This window comes from Tauraco erythrolophus, chromosome 1 (genome assembly GCF_009769465.1).
Source record: "Tauraco erythrolophus isolate bTauEry1 chromosome 1, bTauEry1.pri, whole genome shotgun sequence".
Taxonomy (NCBI): Eukaryota; Metazoa; Chordata; class Aves; order Musophagiformes; family Musophagidae; genus Tauraco; species Tauraco erythrolophus.
In genome coordinates this window covers 103,834,803-103,849,945 of record NC_141465.1, presented here as the reverse complement: position 1 = coordinate 103,849,945, position 15,143 = coordinate 103,834,803, and the positions used below count along the sequence as shown (strand labels likewise).

Below are 15,143 nucleotides of genomic sequence, written 5' to 3'. Positions count from 1 at the left end.
GCAAGAATTGCTTGCTTCAGAGTTAAGAACTGCAGCATAGTAGACGGCAGGAAAGAAAAGTTATTTCTTCAGCTTTCTCTTCTGGAATGGAAGAAATGTGACATGCTTCCAATCATTTTTTCCATTATCTTTATAAACTTGATAAGTGCATGGCTATTCACTTTTATATTGAGGGTTTTTTTCTGCATTTTACAAAGGAATCATAGTACAACTTTAAAAATCATGACCGTGGCCACTACTCTTTATCTCCCTTCCTACAACACACATGGCTGTTACATAAAACTATTAAAAAATACTGCTTATTGAATTGCAACATAATAAATCCTTTCCTAAACAAAACCTCACAGAAAGGTCAAGGAAATCTTAATTTGTCCTAGGCAAGTCAACTATGTATTTTTAAATTCACCTGCTAAACAGCAGTAACAAAAGATATTCCTTTAAAGGGTCAGAAAAGGGGAAAGACATCTCTGTGCAACAGAAATGTTGATCACTTTGCTATTCTTAAAAAGGACTGGATAAATAAGTTAGGTGAGTAGAAAAAGCAGTCAGATGCAGATCATATAAAAAATAAAGAATATTAGATACGTCTTGGACCGCCCTTAATAAGAAAATGGTTTTGATTTTTTTTTAGAGAAGATAAGAACAAAGCAAGAGATTAGAACATGCATACAGGTCATTGCAAGTGAACATAAAATAAACCCAGAACTTTTGCTGGCACATTAAGGGAGGATAATCCCATCCCGTTCTGTAGCCAGCAACTGTTTAGTACCTCTAGTTTTCTTAAGGTCCAGGGAAATTTCCTTAATGGTGAAATCAGTGTGGAAAGGAGCAATTTGTTCACGAAGAATCAAAAGGTGTTTTATTAAGAAAAGCTGTCCATCAACCTGGGTCTACAGCACAACAAGAGAAAGAGCATGCGTTACATGTGAAAAAACCCACCACAATTAAATGAACAGCAAAGTTTCAACACCTTCACTTTTATTAGTAACTTCCTATAACACAATTAATACTAATGATCTCTCTAATAAGCTTTGCCATTAGTCTGTAGTGTCATTAACTACACCCTGGGATCAACAAATCCCACTTCTATACTGTTCCTAACACATTACTCTACAGAAGCAGACTTTATTCACATTTCTTAGGAGAATTAGATTACACAGCTATATTACTAAATTTCCACATTAGGTACAGGTATTCGTTATTTGAAAGAGTCAAAATTATTCTTCATAAAAGCCAGGAATTATTTAATGTAATTCATATAATTTATAGTTGAAAACGAAGAGGTTCTAACATTTTTTAGTCATGACAATGATTGAAAAAAGCCAAACAGACAGATAATCAAGGTTATTACAGAAACATTAACTGTGCTATTATGCAAAGGTCTCACGAGGCATTTTTCTCATGTCATTAAACACAAAGCTTAGTTAATTTCTAAACAGTACAACAAAGATACAAAGAATAAAACAAGGCCAAGTTCACAGCACCAAGACGACAAATTTTGCAATCCTTGTTATTTTAGCTATGTGCTTTTTACTGCATGCAGCTTTTAAACTTTGAAGTTCATGGCTCATTGAGGTAAATAGAGGAGGACTGAAGAATTCAAATTTGATTTTGCAAGCTGGAAGACAACTTTTCTTGACATAATGTTAAATAAAACGGTAAAGAAGAAATTAGGTTTATACCTGCAGTTTTAACAAATAGAAATGTTTACTAAAAATAAGCGGTGGGAGGGTTTCTTCTTGAGGGTTTGGTTGGGTTTTTTTAATGCATGATTTCACCCGATAATATTAAATTAACATGCATCAAGAACAAAGTGGAACAGATCCTAGTCCTGGGTCAACCTATCTAGGGCTCATTGCAGGATCAGCTTCATTCTCTGCAATACTTTAAGTCAATGCTGACTCGATTTACAGCACTGGAATGGATAATTGCCTGCAGAACTCTGAATCAATCCCATATGAAACAGTTGTCTGCTCAAGTTAGAAGGAAACATGGTTTTAATTTCTTTTTAAATATACTACACTTAACAGATATTTTTCAAAAGACACTCAAAAGAAATACTTCAAAACAGTTCTTAATTTCTAATAGCAACTATAACTTTTTCATTACTAAATATTTACTGCTTATACAAATCAAACAATTTTAGCCTACTAAGACTTTATTTTTTTTTAAATTCAATTCCTGGCTGTTAGGAATTAGCAAGTTACTACAGTATCGGTATTAAAGCAACTGTGACAGGAAAATAGGAAGTTTACTCCAACTGCTTTAAGTAACACTTAAAGTAAAAATGACTTGATGAAACTGCATTGAATTCTGAGCAACACATCGGATCAAACCTTTTGACCATAGACAGCTCTGAGTGAAGAATACTTAACAAATCTTCCCAGTGAATTTAATACAATTTTCTTAAACACAAAAAATGGGGGCAGAGGGAAAAAAAAAACAAACACAAAACGAACAAACAATGACAACAAATACAGGGAATAGAGACTTCTAGCAGAATTCATCTTTAGTTATCACTTGACTGAATTCATGTGAGTTAGAGCAGCCTGTAAACACGATTGCTGCCATTTGTATTCCACCTGTTCAGACAGCCTAGCACATGAATCATTATCTTTGCTTTACAATACATTAGCTGTAACTAAAAGCTAGAAAATCCATCAGGTCTCTCAGGGCAGAGCAACATGCTTTCACTAAGATTTCAATAGAATTCTGAACAACTGCTTCATAGCTTCAGATACACGGGGGGGGGGGGCAAGAGAAATCATACCCAAAGCACGGATTCTGACCTTGTTTTTGCTGATAGAATCAGCAGCTCCCAGCAGCGAGTGGATGCAAGCAGATAAGGCCTCCTGCGATAATCCCTGAAACACTGCCCTCTGCAGGGATGAGGAAATCAGACCAAAAAAAAAGGTGTTAGCAAAGCTTAAGTAGGATTTAGGAGTTGCAAAGGATGCGCTTACCAGCACATAAAACTCTAGATTTGCTATCTACAAACATGTTGTATAAGTGCAACGAGACAGGATGGAGCATTTGTATATAAAAGGTTGCTACAGCACTTGCTTAGACTGGACACAGGTGTACCCTCAGGCATGCCCTGTCCACCCTCCAGCTCGGAATCTGCAGCCAGGTAGCGACAGGGTCAGTGACACCTCATGCGTTCACGGCTAACGGCAAGAACGATGCTCACTGGGAAACCTGACTACACACTTCATGTGTCAGGGTAACTACCTGTGTGTATAAATTGTACAAACTATACTTGCAACGGACGTGAGATCATCCGAGTGAGCTTAACCTCAAGCAAACCCAAATTACCTCACGTTTGCACCAGGTGAGTAAACAAACATGACAGCTGCCAGGGCCCGGGCAACACGGAGTAACTCATTAAGCTGCAGGAACACAGCTCATCTCCACCAGCACTCCAGCACAGTACATGACAGCCCCGACTGCCCCAAGACTTGCCAGTACCACTTCATTCATTTCTTCCATCTACAGGGTACAGGCAAGGCATATCCGTTCTGCTAGAATAGCTCAGTGAAAAAATAAATAAATCACTGTGCAGATCACACTATAAACGAGCCTCGCAAACAATGCAAAAATGACCTTTTCTCCAAAGGTTTAGCTGAAAACAAGGGCAAATCATAGAACCATAGAATGGTTAGAGGTGGAAGAGACCTCAAAGATCATCTAGTTCCCATCCCCCTGCCATGGGCAGGGAAACCCTCCACTACACCAGGTTGCCCAAAGCCTCATCCAACCTGGCCTTGAACACTTCCACGGATGGGGCATCTACAGCTTCTCTGGGCAACCTGTTCCAGTGCCTCACCATCCTCTGAGTGAAAAATGTCTTCCTTATACCTAATAGAAATCTCCCCTCTTTCAGTTTGAATCCATTGCCCCTTGTCCTATCACTACAGGCCCTTGTAAAAAGTCCCTCTCCAGCTTTCCTGTAGGCCCCCTTTCATACTCATTTATCTTTAATGAGACTGATATATTAAAGTATTAAAGCAATAAAGTATTAATATTTTCCAGTTTCTTTTTAAGCAAATAGCATCTTGGTAGCAGTTTCACATAATACTATCAAAGATATTTGGAACTGCATTAAACATATCTAAGAAAGATGCAACATAGAAAAGCAAAAACACTCGCATTATGTGTCTCAGAGACTTACTAACCTTTTATGCTGTTAAAGACAGACAAAAATCAGATTCTAAAGGGCAAGTCTAAAAATACTTATGAAGTAAACACTGCTTTTGTTTCTGTTAGACATGAAGATTCCTACTGTCTTAAACTTTGAAAACATCTCCTACATTTTCCAAAGTGAAAACATGTGCCACAAAAAAGTTCTGAGAACATTTCCAAAACAAAGAAGTAAAGTCACCATTTTTAAGATCAAAAAGACATCACCTTGTCTGATGTCCCACAAAGCACATAGCAAGAAACACATTCGCCAAGTAATTTCAGCAATAAAATCATTCTCTCTAATTGACCCAGAACTTTCTGCTCTTTCTTGTGCTATTCACTGCTCAGCTTTGGTGTAATAAGTATCTTGAGCATCAGATACTGAAGTATTTTGTAATAGCAAAAGCAACAGGTTTAGAAATCAGTGCCTTTTTTCTAATTCTACAAATACAAAATTGTCTTGGAAATATGACCTAAATTTGTCAGTTCACTTGTTTTACAAGTGATATCAGCAAACAGACTAGTAAGAGATAACAGAGGATAGTAATTGTCCATTATTAATTTTGAGTACGATATTTATAAATGGTGCTGTGCATTTCATAACTTCACTTAAAAAAAAAGAAAGAAATTTTTGCATACGTCTATACATCTGTACAGTTTGGAGAGACAGACTAGAGTCCTTCTGACAGTAGGATACCACATGCCATGCAGATCCGCTGGTGAAATTGTGGTCTGGTGCCTGGGATTAAGAGATTCTGATGAACCTGTTAGAAAGTAAAACACACACATGAAAACCTTGCCCATCTGTTGCACCCAAAAAGGTTACGTTTTTGTTGTTGGTTTGTTTTTTTTTCCTTTCTGAGCAGATCAGTACTAGATTTCTGATGTGTATAGAGTACATGACTGTGAAAGACAAGAATTCGCTTTCAGGGATGGCCTGAAAGGATGACCTTTTTTAATGAGTCAGTTTTACAGGCATGTCTCCAATGAAACCCCCACCCCATTTCAGCTCAACAGCTGAAATGATCAAACAATTACCGGGGGAAAAAAAAACAAAACCACAAACAAACCACACAGTAGAGAAAAAGAAAAAAAATGGTTAGTGATTACAAAATTATGGGAGAGACTCAGAAAAAAAGAAAAAAAATTCTATCCCTTTTACTTCTTTATGCTTTCCTTTCTGCTGGGGATAATCCTACATGGATTAAACAGTTGCAGAAAGTGTGGGGTTTAAATATCATGTTAATAACTGCAAAAACAAAGGTAAAACCGATTTTGTCATGGGAGGGGTTGTAAATATTAAAAACTCCTCCTCCCGGGAACCTCTGTAATAATGCTGTATGCTCAGAACGGATTTTCACACCTGACAGAAAGAGGTCTTGTATTATTTTCATTTTCTTCTTAAATCCTGGGAAACAGCTAAGTCAATAGCATCATAACACTAATTCCAATTAGCAACCATTCAAAAAAGTAGTGTTTTTAAAGTTTTACCTAATGATGGAACAAGCACTCGTGAAGTGTTTAAGTGATCAATGCAGGAATTGTCTAAAGTAATTCGGCAGTACCTTTCTACCTTTCACAACAATAAATTTATTGTCACAGTAGTCAGAAGGCCTGTAAGACCTTAGCTGTCAGTCTGAGACTCCTGGGCTACTTATTAGTCACTTCAGTTACTCCTGCGGGTGCTGAAATGGGAGAAAAGGTGCACCTTTGAAGGGCAAATAATTCCAATTATCTCAGACATTTATCTTAGAATGGGATGAATTACATCATACATATTCCTTCCACCTCCTGAATGCAGGTGGGGTTTACAAGACTTGTGAATGCCACACACCTAGCTTGAAGCAATATGACCTTCACTCTCAATGGGATTTGTGAAGTCCAGCTATAAACAGCCAGAAAGGCCTTGCAAAACAAAAGCAAGAAACTACCAGGTAATCAAAAGGAATATGAGAAAGAACTGACAAAGAGCTGAGAAAAGTGCTGCTGGGAAAAATAACACTATACCATTCTGAACGACGATAAAATAAAGGGAGAAAATCTTCATGGATCCGACATAAAAATTTAAAGGGTTGTGCACTCAAACGACTGGCATCAAAAGAACCAAATTTAATGGAATTTGCTTCCAGTTCACTGTAATTTACAGTCACATGGGTCACAACTTTAGAGTCAAGAATCGTATTGTGAATTATTGTAACAGCTAAAATTACTAACTGGTTTCAGCAAGAAGAAACACATTCAAAAGAAGAAGTTGCCTTCCTAGGTAAAGGCACACACAAAGACACTCCCAGACACTCAAAGCATTCATCCAAAAGACATGTCTGACACACTGAACCACCCTTCTCATCTTAGCACAGCTAACAAATAGAAGCATCCTTAAGTACGCATCTTGATGGTAGAGCTACTTTGCGGTACAGAATACCAAAGCCCTGTTTTATACAAAGTACAACAGATGCTGTCAGCTACAAAAGTAGTTGCTTCACAGAGCAGATTGCACTGGAAGTATACAGAAATGCCACCAAAAGAACAAGATTTAAGTTGTTCCTCATTCACCCTGCCAAAATAAAAGAAGTTAAGAACCCTGAAACAAAGTTCACCTCTCAGTCTCTTACGAAATTCTGGAAAATAAGCCTTGAAGATACATGCAAGTTTCTCACTGATGGTTCAAGTTAATGCTCACTCTCTATAAGCTTTATGCATTAATTTGACAACATGAGATACATTTCATACCAGATTTAACTAAGCTGCAGGACTCTGGATCTTCTAGCCGGACATCTGAAAATGAGGCTTCAGATGGCAGCTTCTTCTGTTCCTCTTTTAAACTCTGTGCAATTTGCTGCAAAGGAAGATATACCACAAAATTTTTTTTTTTTTCCTCTGTAACTTAAGTAGCATTAAGCTGCTTTGATTACAATAGAGAAAAGCGTACTAAATTGCAAAAGCAGTCAGCTACACTCAGGTCCCCAGTGTTTCAAAGAAATTAAAACAAAGAAAGATAGTTGTTTCCAAAACAGTAGACGAAACATTTCAATACCAATTTAAGATTCACAAGTATTACACAGGTCTGTGTAAAGCACTGCTGTATTTCGCCTGTTTCTACTGATCTCTAAACAATAGCCAGTGAAGCCCCCTAGAAACAGAAGCTTAAAATAGGGGAACCCAATTCAACACTTGCTTGGGTTTCATACAGATAATACCTGTGATGGCTTTATTCCTATAAATGATACGTGCAGATGGCCCCGAAGTGCTCTCTAGTTTATTCCCTGCAGGAGTTCAACGAAAAGCTTTCCCCTAACATTACTCAAGACTTCAACCTTTTCCACTACTTGTTCCACTTCAAAGCTACACGAGGCAGCAAGAACAGGCAGAGAACTGCATTAATATTTGAGCAGAAAAGCAGAAGAAATATTTCTGCCCTGTGCTTTTAACATTTTAATAATTCATTTACTCAGACAGAAGGTCTCTCTAAATGGTAAGGTTTTGAGTTTTAAAAGCAATCAAGTAACAAAATGAATCTCAAACCAGGCAAAGACTGGAGTCTTACGAGGACACTTGAAGAGCAGCGTAATTTCTCGATCTAGAATGAACTGTAAAACTCACTTTCTTCTTCCTAACTGAACAGCCATAGGATCCTAGTTAGAAAATAAGGCCTCGTGTACACCAAGTGTCTGCACTGCTTGCCTATATAAGTTATAGCTAATGTTAAAAAGTTCTCACAATCGTTTTTTTTTTCCACCCAATTCTAATCACACAATTTTAGCAGAAAAACCCAAACCAAACAAACCTGCACTCCTAACAGTTATTCTAAAAAAACTTCTGATTGCTAGTTGTTCTGAATGCAGGGATCCCATTTAGCTATATTTTATGTGGTGGGCTTCTCAATTACTATTTTTGCATTTTCTTCAAAAACTTACTAGCCCTTCAACTTTCTGTATAAAGGGCAATTATTCTAAAAACTTACTAGCTTCAGGATTTATAAATGCTTTCTTAAAAAACCTATGCATGCACCTTACAATCACCAAAGCATAAACTGTAACATAACAAAGGCTTTAGACATGTATACAGATAAGATTGTAACAGTGTGAGTTCAGTACTGAAGTTTCTCAGAGTGTTTGTGTGTTTACAGGCAAGAATTGAACACAATAAGGTACAGTTATACAACATTAATTTCTTCCAGCCCAGAGCAATACATATATAAAAATACATATATATAAACACAGAAGCTTTATAGCTAAGTAATGCTCTGATTCTGAAGTCAAACAACAGCTTCTCTATGAACTGGTCAGCTGCAAGTCCTACAATTTTCTAAGCACCACCAGCTATTCTGGTAGATAGACAGAAAGCAGAACAGAGCAATAAAATCTGGACTTTGCCAGTCCATGCCAAAACTGCCATTCTTAGTCAACTCAAGCCTTTGATTTCGTTATAAAATGAATGGCAACAGTTTTTGTGGAGGGAACTTAATCCCTTCCATGCAACGTTACCTTTCAGCTGCGTATCAACTGCAGTTTGCTCTGGCCAAAAACTAATTTAAAGTCTTTCATTGGCCACTTTAATTCTGTGAGTAGGTTCATTCTGAAATATTTCATCAATGTAGTACCAACCTTTTAAATTAAGTAGAATTAGTTTGATTCCTTTCAACAGGAGCATTAACTCAAAGGGCTTGGAATGACTAAAAAGATGGCTAATACTGATAAGAACTTGAAAAAGGCTACTAGAAACCACTGCTGACATGTTAAATTATCTAAAGGTACAAGCAAGTCTTCCCTCACGCTGTCTTAGCATAGTGTACACATGTGTACCAAACACTAGCTGTCCAGTAACTGTGAAAACAAACTTGAAACTAACTGTGCCTATCTAAAGCTTCTCTTCAACTCCAGCTGAACTACAAAATACACTGGGTAATACCTACTACCTATGAAAGTAAATGAAAAATTACTGTTATGAGAGAAAATTTAGAAGCTTCGAGTTTAGATAAAACTTAACTGTGAGAACTATCACCAGTTATACTGACTTTGACATAAAGTGTTCTCTAACATCTAGTTCAGGGTCACAATTTAATCAGCAGGTGCCAATTTGATAGTGTCAGTAATACTAAATACACCTAAGAAATGGAAAACCCCATCTGCCAAGCACTATACTGCACAACTGTATACACAACATATTAAAAGAAAACCAAGCAAGGACAATAAAAAAGCTCATGCCATACCTCCATCATTTCCAGCTTGTCAGGATATGCAAGATCACCAGGAGCAGGCTTGTAGCCTGTGATATCAGTCTGGATGTAAATATGCGTCCTATAGACAAGACGCTCTTGTACATCTTCTAACATCTGCTTGACACCAGCTGCAAACGCACCCAGTTGTTCAGCTGACAAAGGAAAAAGGTAAAAAATTGTTAATTTAACTACCAAACAAGCTTATAGACACAAAAGTTTGAAGTATCACATATAGAACCGTCACAAAATTGGCTTGCTGCAGATGAAGTCAGACTATTTTTGGAACAGCAGCGTGCAGACAAATTTGTGACAAACAAGGAATTACTGAACTCCATATTGCAGTAGCTTCAGCTCCCCTGATTTTCATTAGACCGCTTAATTGTAACATGACATCTGATGTTATCAGTGTGAGATTGCATTTTCACAATCTAATTATTTGAGACCTGGGTACATTGAGTTACCTACGTGCTTTGGTTCTACCATAGCCAATGCCTGCAGCGTGACTGTCAGGAGCTGACAAGCTAACTTAACTACCTACCTACCAGGACCGATGATCCAAAACAGCTCACATACAACTTTAGAACTATTGTATCAGCCCGAGTTTAAGGAGTAGAAAGTCACTGCTTAAGATTAGCTAAAAGATTGTGCCACCATTCTTTTCCTCATTCCCAACAGTGTTACAATTCTATTTCCAAGAAAATGAGCAATTCCTCATGATACTGGCACAGAGATAAAGAGCTCTACCCTGTTATATACCAGCTACCAAGTATGATTTCTGTTTATCACTTGGTGCAAGGCTAAGACTACGAAATGATCCCATTAGGTATCAGTCATACTAAGGAAATGAGATACCAGATTTTTTTCTGATGATCAGCTCACTTTTTGAGACTAGGAGCTCTGAATACTTTCAAAACTCCAAAATTTCTACTAGACATGTAACTCCTCTGCTGAAGTTACAACTTCTAGTCTGGGAAACACTACGCCAAGGAGGATGAAAACAAATCAGGTTTACTTTCCTTTCTTTCATCATCATGTATGCAGAAAGCTCTACATGGATGACGCATTAGCAGGGCCAAGCAAACCAATTTTCATTTAAAAAGTTCATTTAAATCAATCCTGGTGCACGTATATGCACTGGGTGGATGCTTGCTTGCATTTGTACAATCTAAAGAAAATAGGACTCTATAACATCAGCACATTAATTTAAATGAAGATATTCACAGACCCATAAACAGACATTTCTATTATAAATGAAAAATCGTAATTTATTTAAAATAACCTTACCTCACCTTTGACATGTTTAAGGCCTATTAGAAAGAAAAAAAACTAGGCATTTTTTTTGCCTATGCAATTTAACAATTCTATCAGTTAAGAAGACAGTTGAAAACAATCAGGTTCCATCTACGAGTTACCATTGTTCTGTACATGATCTTCAAGCATCTCATTTTTGAGAATTCCGCAGAGTTCAGAAAGTGTCTCTAAGTGAATGACATGGATGATCATTGGCCTCAGAACATCATACAATGAAAGACACAACTTCTCCAAGAGCTCACTATGAAGAAAAAAATAAAACAAAGCAAAACATTTTCAGGATCTTGCAATACCAAAATTTTATCACAAACAGATTATTTCATGGCAAAGATTTTTAAAAGGAGAGTGAGCAAACAATGCAACACAGTATCACAGAAGACTTAAGAAAGGACTTTTAAAACATGAAGCCCTGATTTTCTACAAAGTCTTTTAAGAGATGCAAGACATGAACCTGCTTGTTATGGTGCTACAGTTTTGAAATCATTTTAAAATAAAATAATAAAAAAAAAACAACAAACCAACCAACAGCTCAACCTGTCACAAAGGGAAGATATGGCAAACTGGTTTACCTGGCTTCTGTGTAAAGAAATGTTCCTGCTAAGCTCGAAATCATACCCTCAATTTCGCCTCGAGAAAAGGCTCATATGATTCCAAGTACTCAATAGTTTAGGAGCACATGAAGAGCGACACAGGAGAAGTTTGGTAACAACTTCCAACATTGCAGGGCACACTTTTCAATCTAACCGAAGTTACGGTATCAATGCAATATGAAACATCAGAAATCCCACTTCAGTTTGGTTTTTCTCTTGTGTTCAAAGTGATGCACATCTTGGTTCAGACACCAGTAGCATTCGTTCTAGGCATTTTTGCCATTCTCAATGCTCCCTTCACTAACCACAGATCAGCTAATAATGTTGTTGCCAATACTTAAGTATTTACAACATTGTACAGTTGTTGAGTTTATTGCACTATTTTTTTTTTCAAATGCACAAAGAATGTCTGACAATAGGACAAGGACACTTCAATTCCTTTCAGAGCGTAGACAAAAAATGCGCATACAGGAATGGTCACAGAAGAAACATGTTGAATGTCTTTCTTCTGTTGTATTCTATAGCTTTACAAGCAACTTGATAAAACAGTAACTCTCCATCTTAAAAGCAGAAACAAAGGAGAATGTTTCAATAGCTTTATCATTAAATATAACACTCAACCTCAGATCACTACCCTTGGCTAGATTTTTGGTAAACTCTTATCCGCACATAGACATCTAGCTATTATGTTTTCAGAGCATCTCAGCACTTCAGAAGAAAATTAGGCTTTTTATTATGCAGCTTAGAAAAGTCTAATAAAGTAGTTACTATTTGAAACATTCTCAAAATATTTTATTTAGATATAGGCAAAAAAGGGAAGCAAGTTCTTACGAAAGGAGGTAACTACTCCATCAAGACTAAAAAATAATCAGCAGTCTATTCTCATTCTTGGTGCGAAGAACAATAGTGACAGTAGAAATCTCTGTCTGAACAACAATTTACACTGATTTCAATTTGGGATGTTTACTTCAGGATTCAGACTGAGATAGCTAAATTGGTTCTTAAGCCAATTTAGTTGGCACCATGGCTTATTTCTAGTGAGGCTTTATGCATTTATGGTACTCCTTTAGCTTTAGAAGACAAGGAGGGTAGTGGGCAGTACTTTTTACAGGTTACACTTATTCAAACAAGCTGCACTTGATTTTAAGCTAATGCAACTTAAAATTTAAGCTAATGCAACAAAAAATCAGCGTTTCGGTTATATTAATAGGAATACACTTTATTTATGAATTTCATAGCAAGTAAACATAACCTGCCCACGTTTCAAAATTAAGTATCACTATTAAAACATACCAGCAAATTGGAGACGGGGAATAATCTACTCAATTGCTCTAATACTACAGATCTGTTGTAAAAAACTTAGAATACTTTTATAATGCAGTTATCATGTGAAGACAATAACCTTTCCCTCTTTTAAATCTAGGCAGAGCAGATACAGAAACTGTCCTTGTCAGGTGTCCACTGCCCTGCTGTCTCTTCAGCCCACATCCAGGCACATGCAAATATTCCTTGACAGTAAGGACAGTTCACTAACTTTAAATCCTTGATGAAAAATGACTGGAGTTCATCGGCTTAATTTCACACTGAAGTAAATGAAAAGTACTTCTGCAACTGACTGTGCAGATCGTTGGCATAGAGGCAGTACAAAGACAGCTGAGAGCTGTAGCACTGTAAACTTCTATAGCTATTTCCAAAGCAACTGTGTCTTTGTCTTTCAGACAATCTACAGAGCACTTACATTACTCAGATTATTTCTGGAGAATGTAAACTATCAGCTTTGCTTGGAAAAGAAAACAAAAGAACATAAAATTCTGACACACAAAGCAATTAAGGATATTTTCTTGCTGGTTCTTACCAAACCACTTCCGTACAACCCTATTTGCCATACAGCATTGTCTGCCATATCACAGCATAGTAAATACAACATGCAGTAAAACAAAACCAGCATGTACCACCTACTCCAGTTTTGGTGTTGGTTTTGTGAAGAACTCGTTGTAAAGCTGGTGTTCATCCTGGCATACATGGACCATAAAGGCACAACCACTTCGTACCTGTATTCACAGAAATATGAATAAATGATTATTAAATTATTTTCCTTGCATCGGTACCACAGGAGGTATTACAGATATTATTCTTAGACATTCTATCATTATAATATATTTTGTAGTAGTATTATTACTACAGCTATGATTAAATTGAAGCTTTGCGAAATTCAAAATTATTGAGATCAACTATAAAACTATGGACTGAAAGGATGTTACTAGCCAAATAAGAGCTCATTGTGCAACTTCTGTGCCTTTTTGTTTCTGACAAAATTTAAGTAACCGCATTCAATGCTTTTGCAAACACACCTTTGTGGGGTTTGTAGCAAAGCAGAGCTTTCGCAGAATAATCTTCCACAAAACATGCATTACTTGAAAATATTTGTAACATTTTAACGATTTAAAATCACAAACAAAAGTGACAATTCTACATGTAAATGATGGAATTAAATAAGTACGTTTTACTTGGGGGAGGAGGGATTCAAATCTAACAAAAACTCCAAAACACACGACTGCTTTACCTACCAGAGCACAATGATCTCTGTTATTCTGGCTCGTTAATTCTGTAACAGTGCTAGTGATACTCGGACCAAGCAAAAGCTCCCTCTGGTCAAGGTAACATTGATGGATTTCATTGAGAACTTGCTGATACCTACTCAAGAAATTAAAACGGTAACTTTATCCTGAAGCTCGTTTTCTGGTAAACATAAAATTCATTCCAACAACCCTCTTTTAGGTCTACGTAATTTCAATTTTTAAATCTTTCTTTTAAACAAATAATGTGTTAAACAGCAATTAAACAAAAGTAAAGATTTCCTAAACTTAGAATTGTTGAAAATAAATTACACAGACATACTCACTCTGGCATTTTTTCTGATCTTTGCTCTACTTGTTCAATAAGAGTCTACTCAATAAAAAGAAAAAAGGATTATCAGTAAATGATTTTTTCCTAATAATTGGAAAATAGTTTGCAGTATTTTTCCATGGACACAATATGCAATCTTTGGACATTCACACTTGCACAATATGCAATCCTTGCATTCACACTACTAATAAATTCAAACCCCATTTTCATAGCTTCCTTTTTAACAGTTAGTTACTAGCCTACTTACTCTGACTTTGGGAGCAGCTGCTCTGAATTTTACATAAAACAGTGTGAAGGCATTGTCAGAATTTGGCACAGCTGAAGGATCCTGAAAGAAGAGATGAGTAATTGGTTAAAAAGGAAAATACTATATTTGGCTTCTAGTATTTAATGGCTGAGATAATCAGGCTCTAAAACAGGGTATTGGCTCTTTATGCTTATACTGCCAGTGGAACAGCTCTTCGTCACTTTCCACCTAGAAAAGCATGCTTGTTTCAGAACTCGGATAAAGCCAGATGGAAGAACAAAATCCAAACCAAAAGTTTCAACCAATAGCCTCTACAGCAAAAGCAGTATTTTCAGTAATTACGGCGCTCTCTGTTAGAGACAACAATTTTTTCTGCACCTGCCACAGTAGTACTGATGGCTGCTCCTTAGTCTGTAGCACTAAAATGGAATAAAATTTCCCTTTCACCTGCCAGTCCCAGGGTGGAGAAGCTAAGTTTCAGCTTGCACTCCAGCTTCAACTGGAATGTCAAGTTTTGAGGCAGTTCCCCCTGCAGCTCCCCAGCTTAGCTGGACAGACAGCTTGAACTTGGCCAGATTCCAGCACTAATGAAGCAGAGCAAAGACCCAATTTAGCCACCAGGCCTTCTTCCTCTTATCCCTACTGATGATAGAGAGAGCAGCAGAGAGCCCTCCTTTGAAACACAATG

General features: G+C 36.9%; 1 protein-coding gene across 5 annotated transcripts in view; it reads right to left on the bottom strand.

The window, feature by feature from the left end:
- COG3 (component of oligomeric golgi complex 3) overlaps nt 1–15,143 on the bottom strand; it is a 32,440-nt gene that overhangs the window by 9,301 nt on the left and 7,996 nt on the right. For 4 of the 5 annotated variants that reach the window (XM_086620423.1, XM_086620444.1, XM_086620430.1 and 1 more), the window contains 10 exons: nt 14,456–14,536; nt 14,204–14,247; nt 13,869–13,998; nt 13,261–13,352; nt 10,813–10,952; nt 9,392–9,552; nt 6,913–7,018; nt 4,822–4,946; nt 2,790–2,879; nt 770–890 (listed from right to left, as the gene is read on the bottom strand). In XM_086620423.1, the coding sequence (XP_086476549.1) occupies nt 770–890; nt 2,790–2,879; nt 4,822–4,946; nt 6,913–7,018; nt 9,392–9,552; nt 10,813–10,952; nt 13,261–13,352; nt 13,869–13,998; nt 14,204–14,247; nt 14,456–14,536 (1,090 nt within the window). The remainder of the gene's footprint in view (nt 1–769; nt 891–2,789; nt 2,880–4,821; nt 4,947–6,912; nt 7,019–9,391; nt 9,553–10,812; nt 10,953–13,260; nt 13,353–13,868; nt 13,999–14,203; nt 14,248–14,455; nt 14,537–15,143) is intronic. The other variant, XM_086620452.1, reaches the window with a different exon arrangement.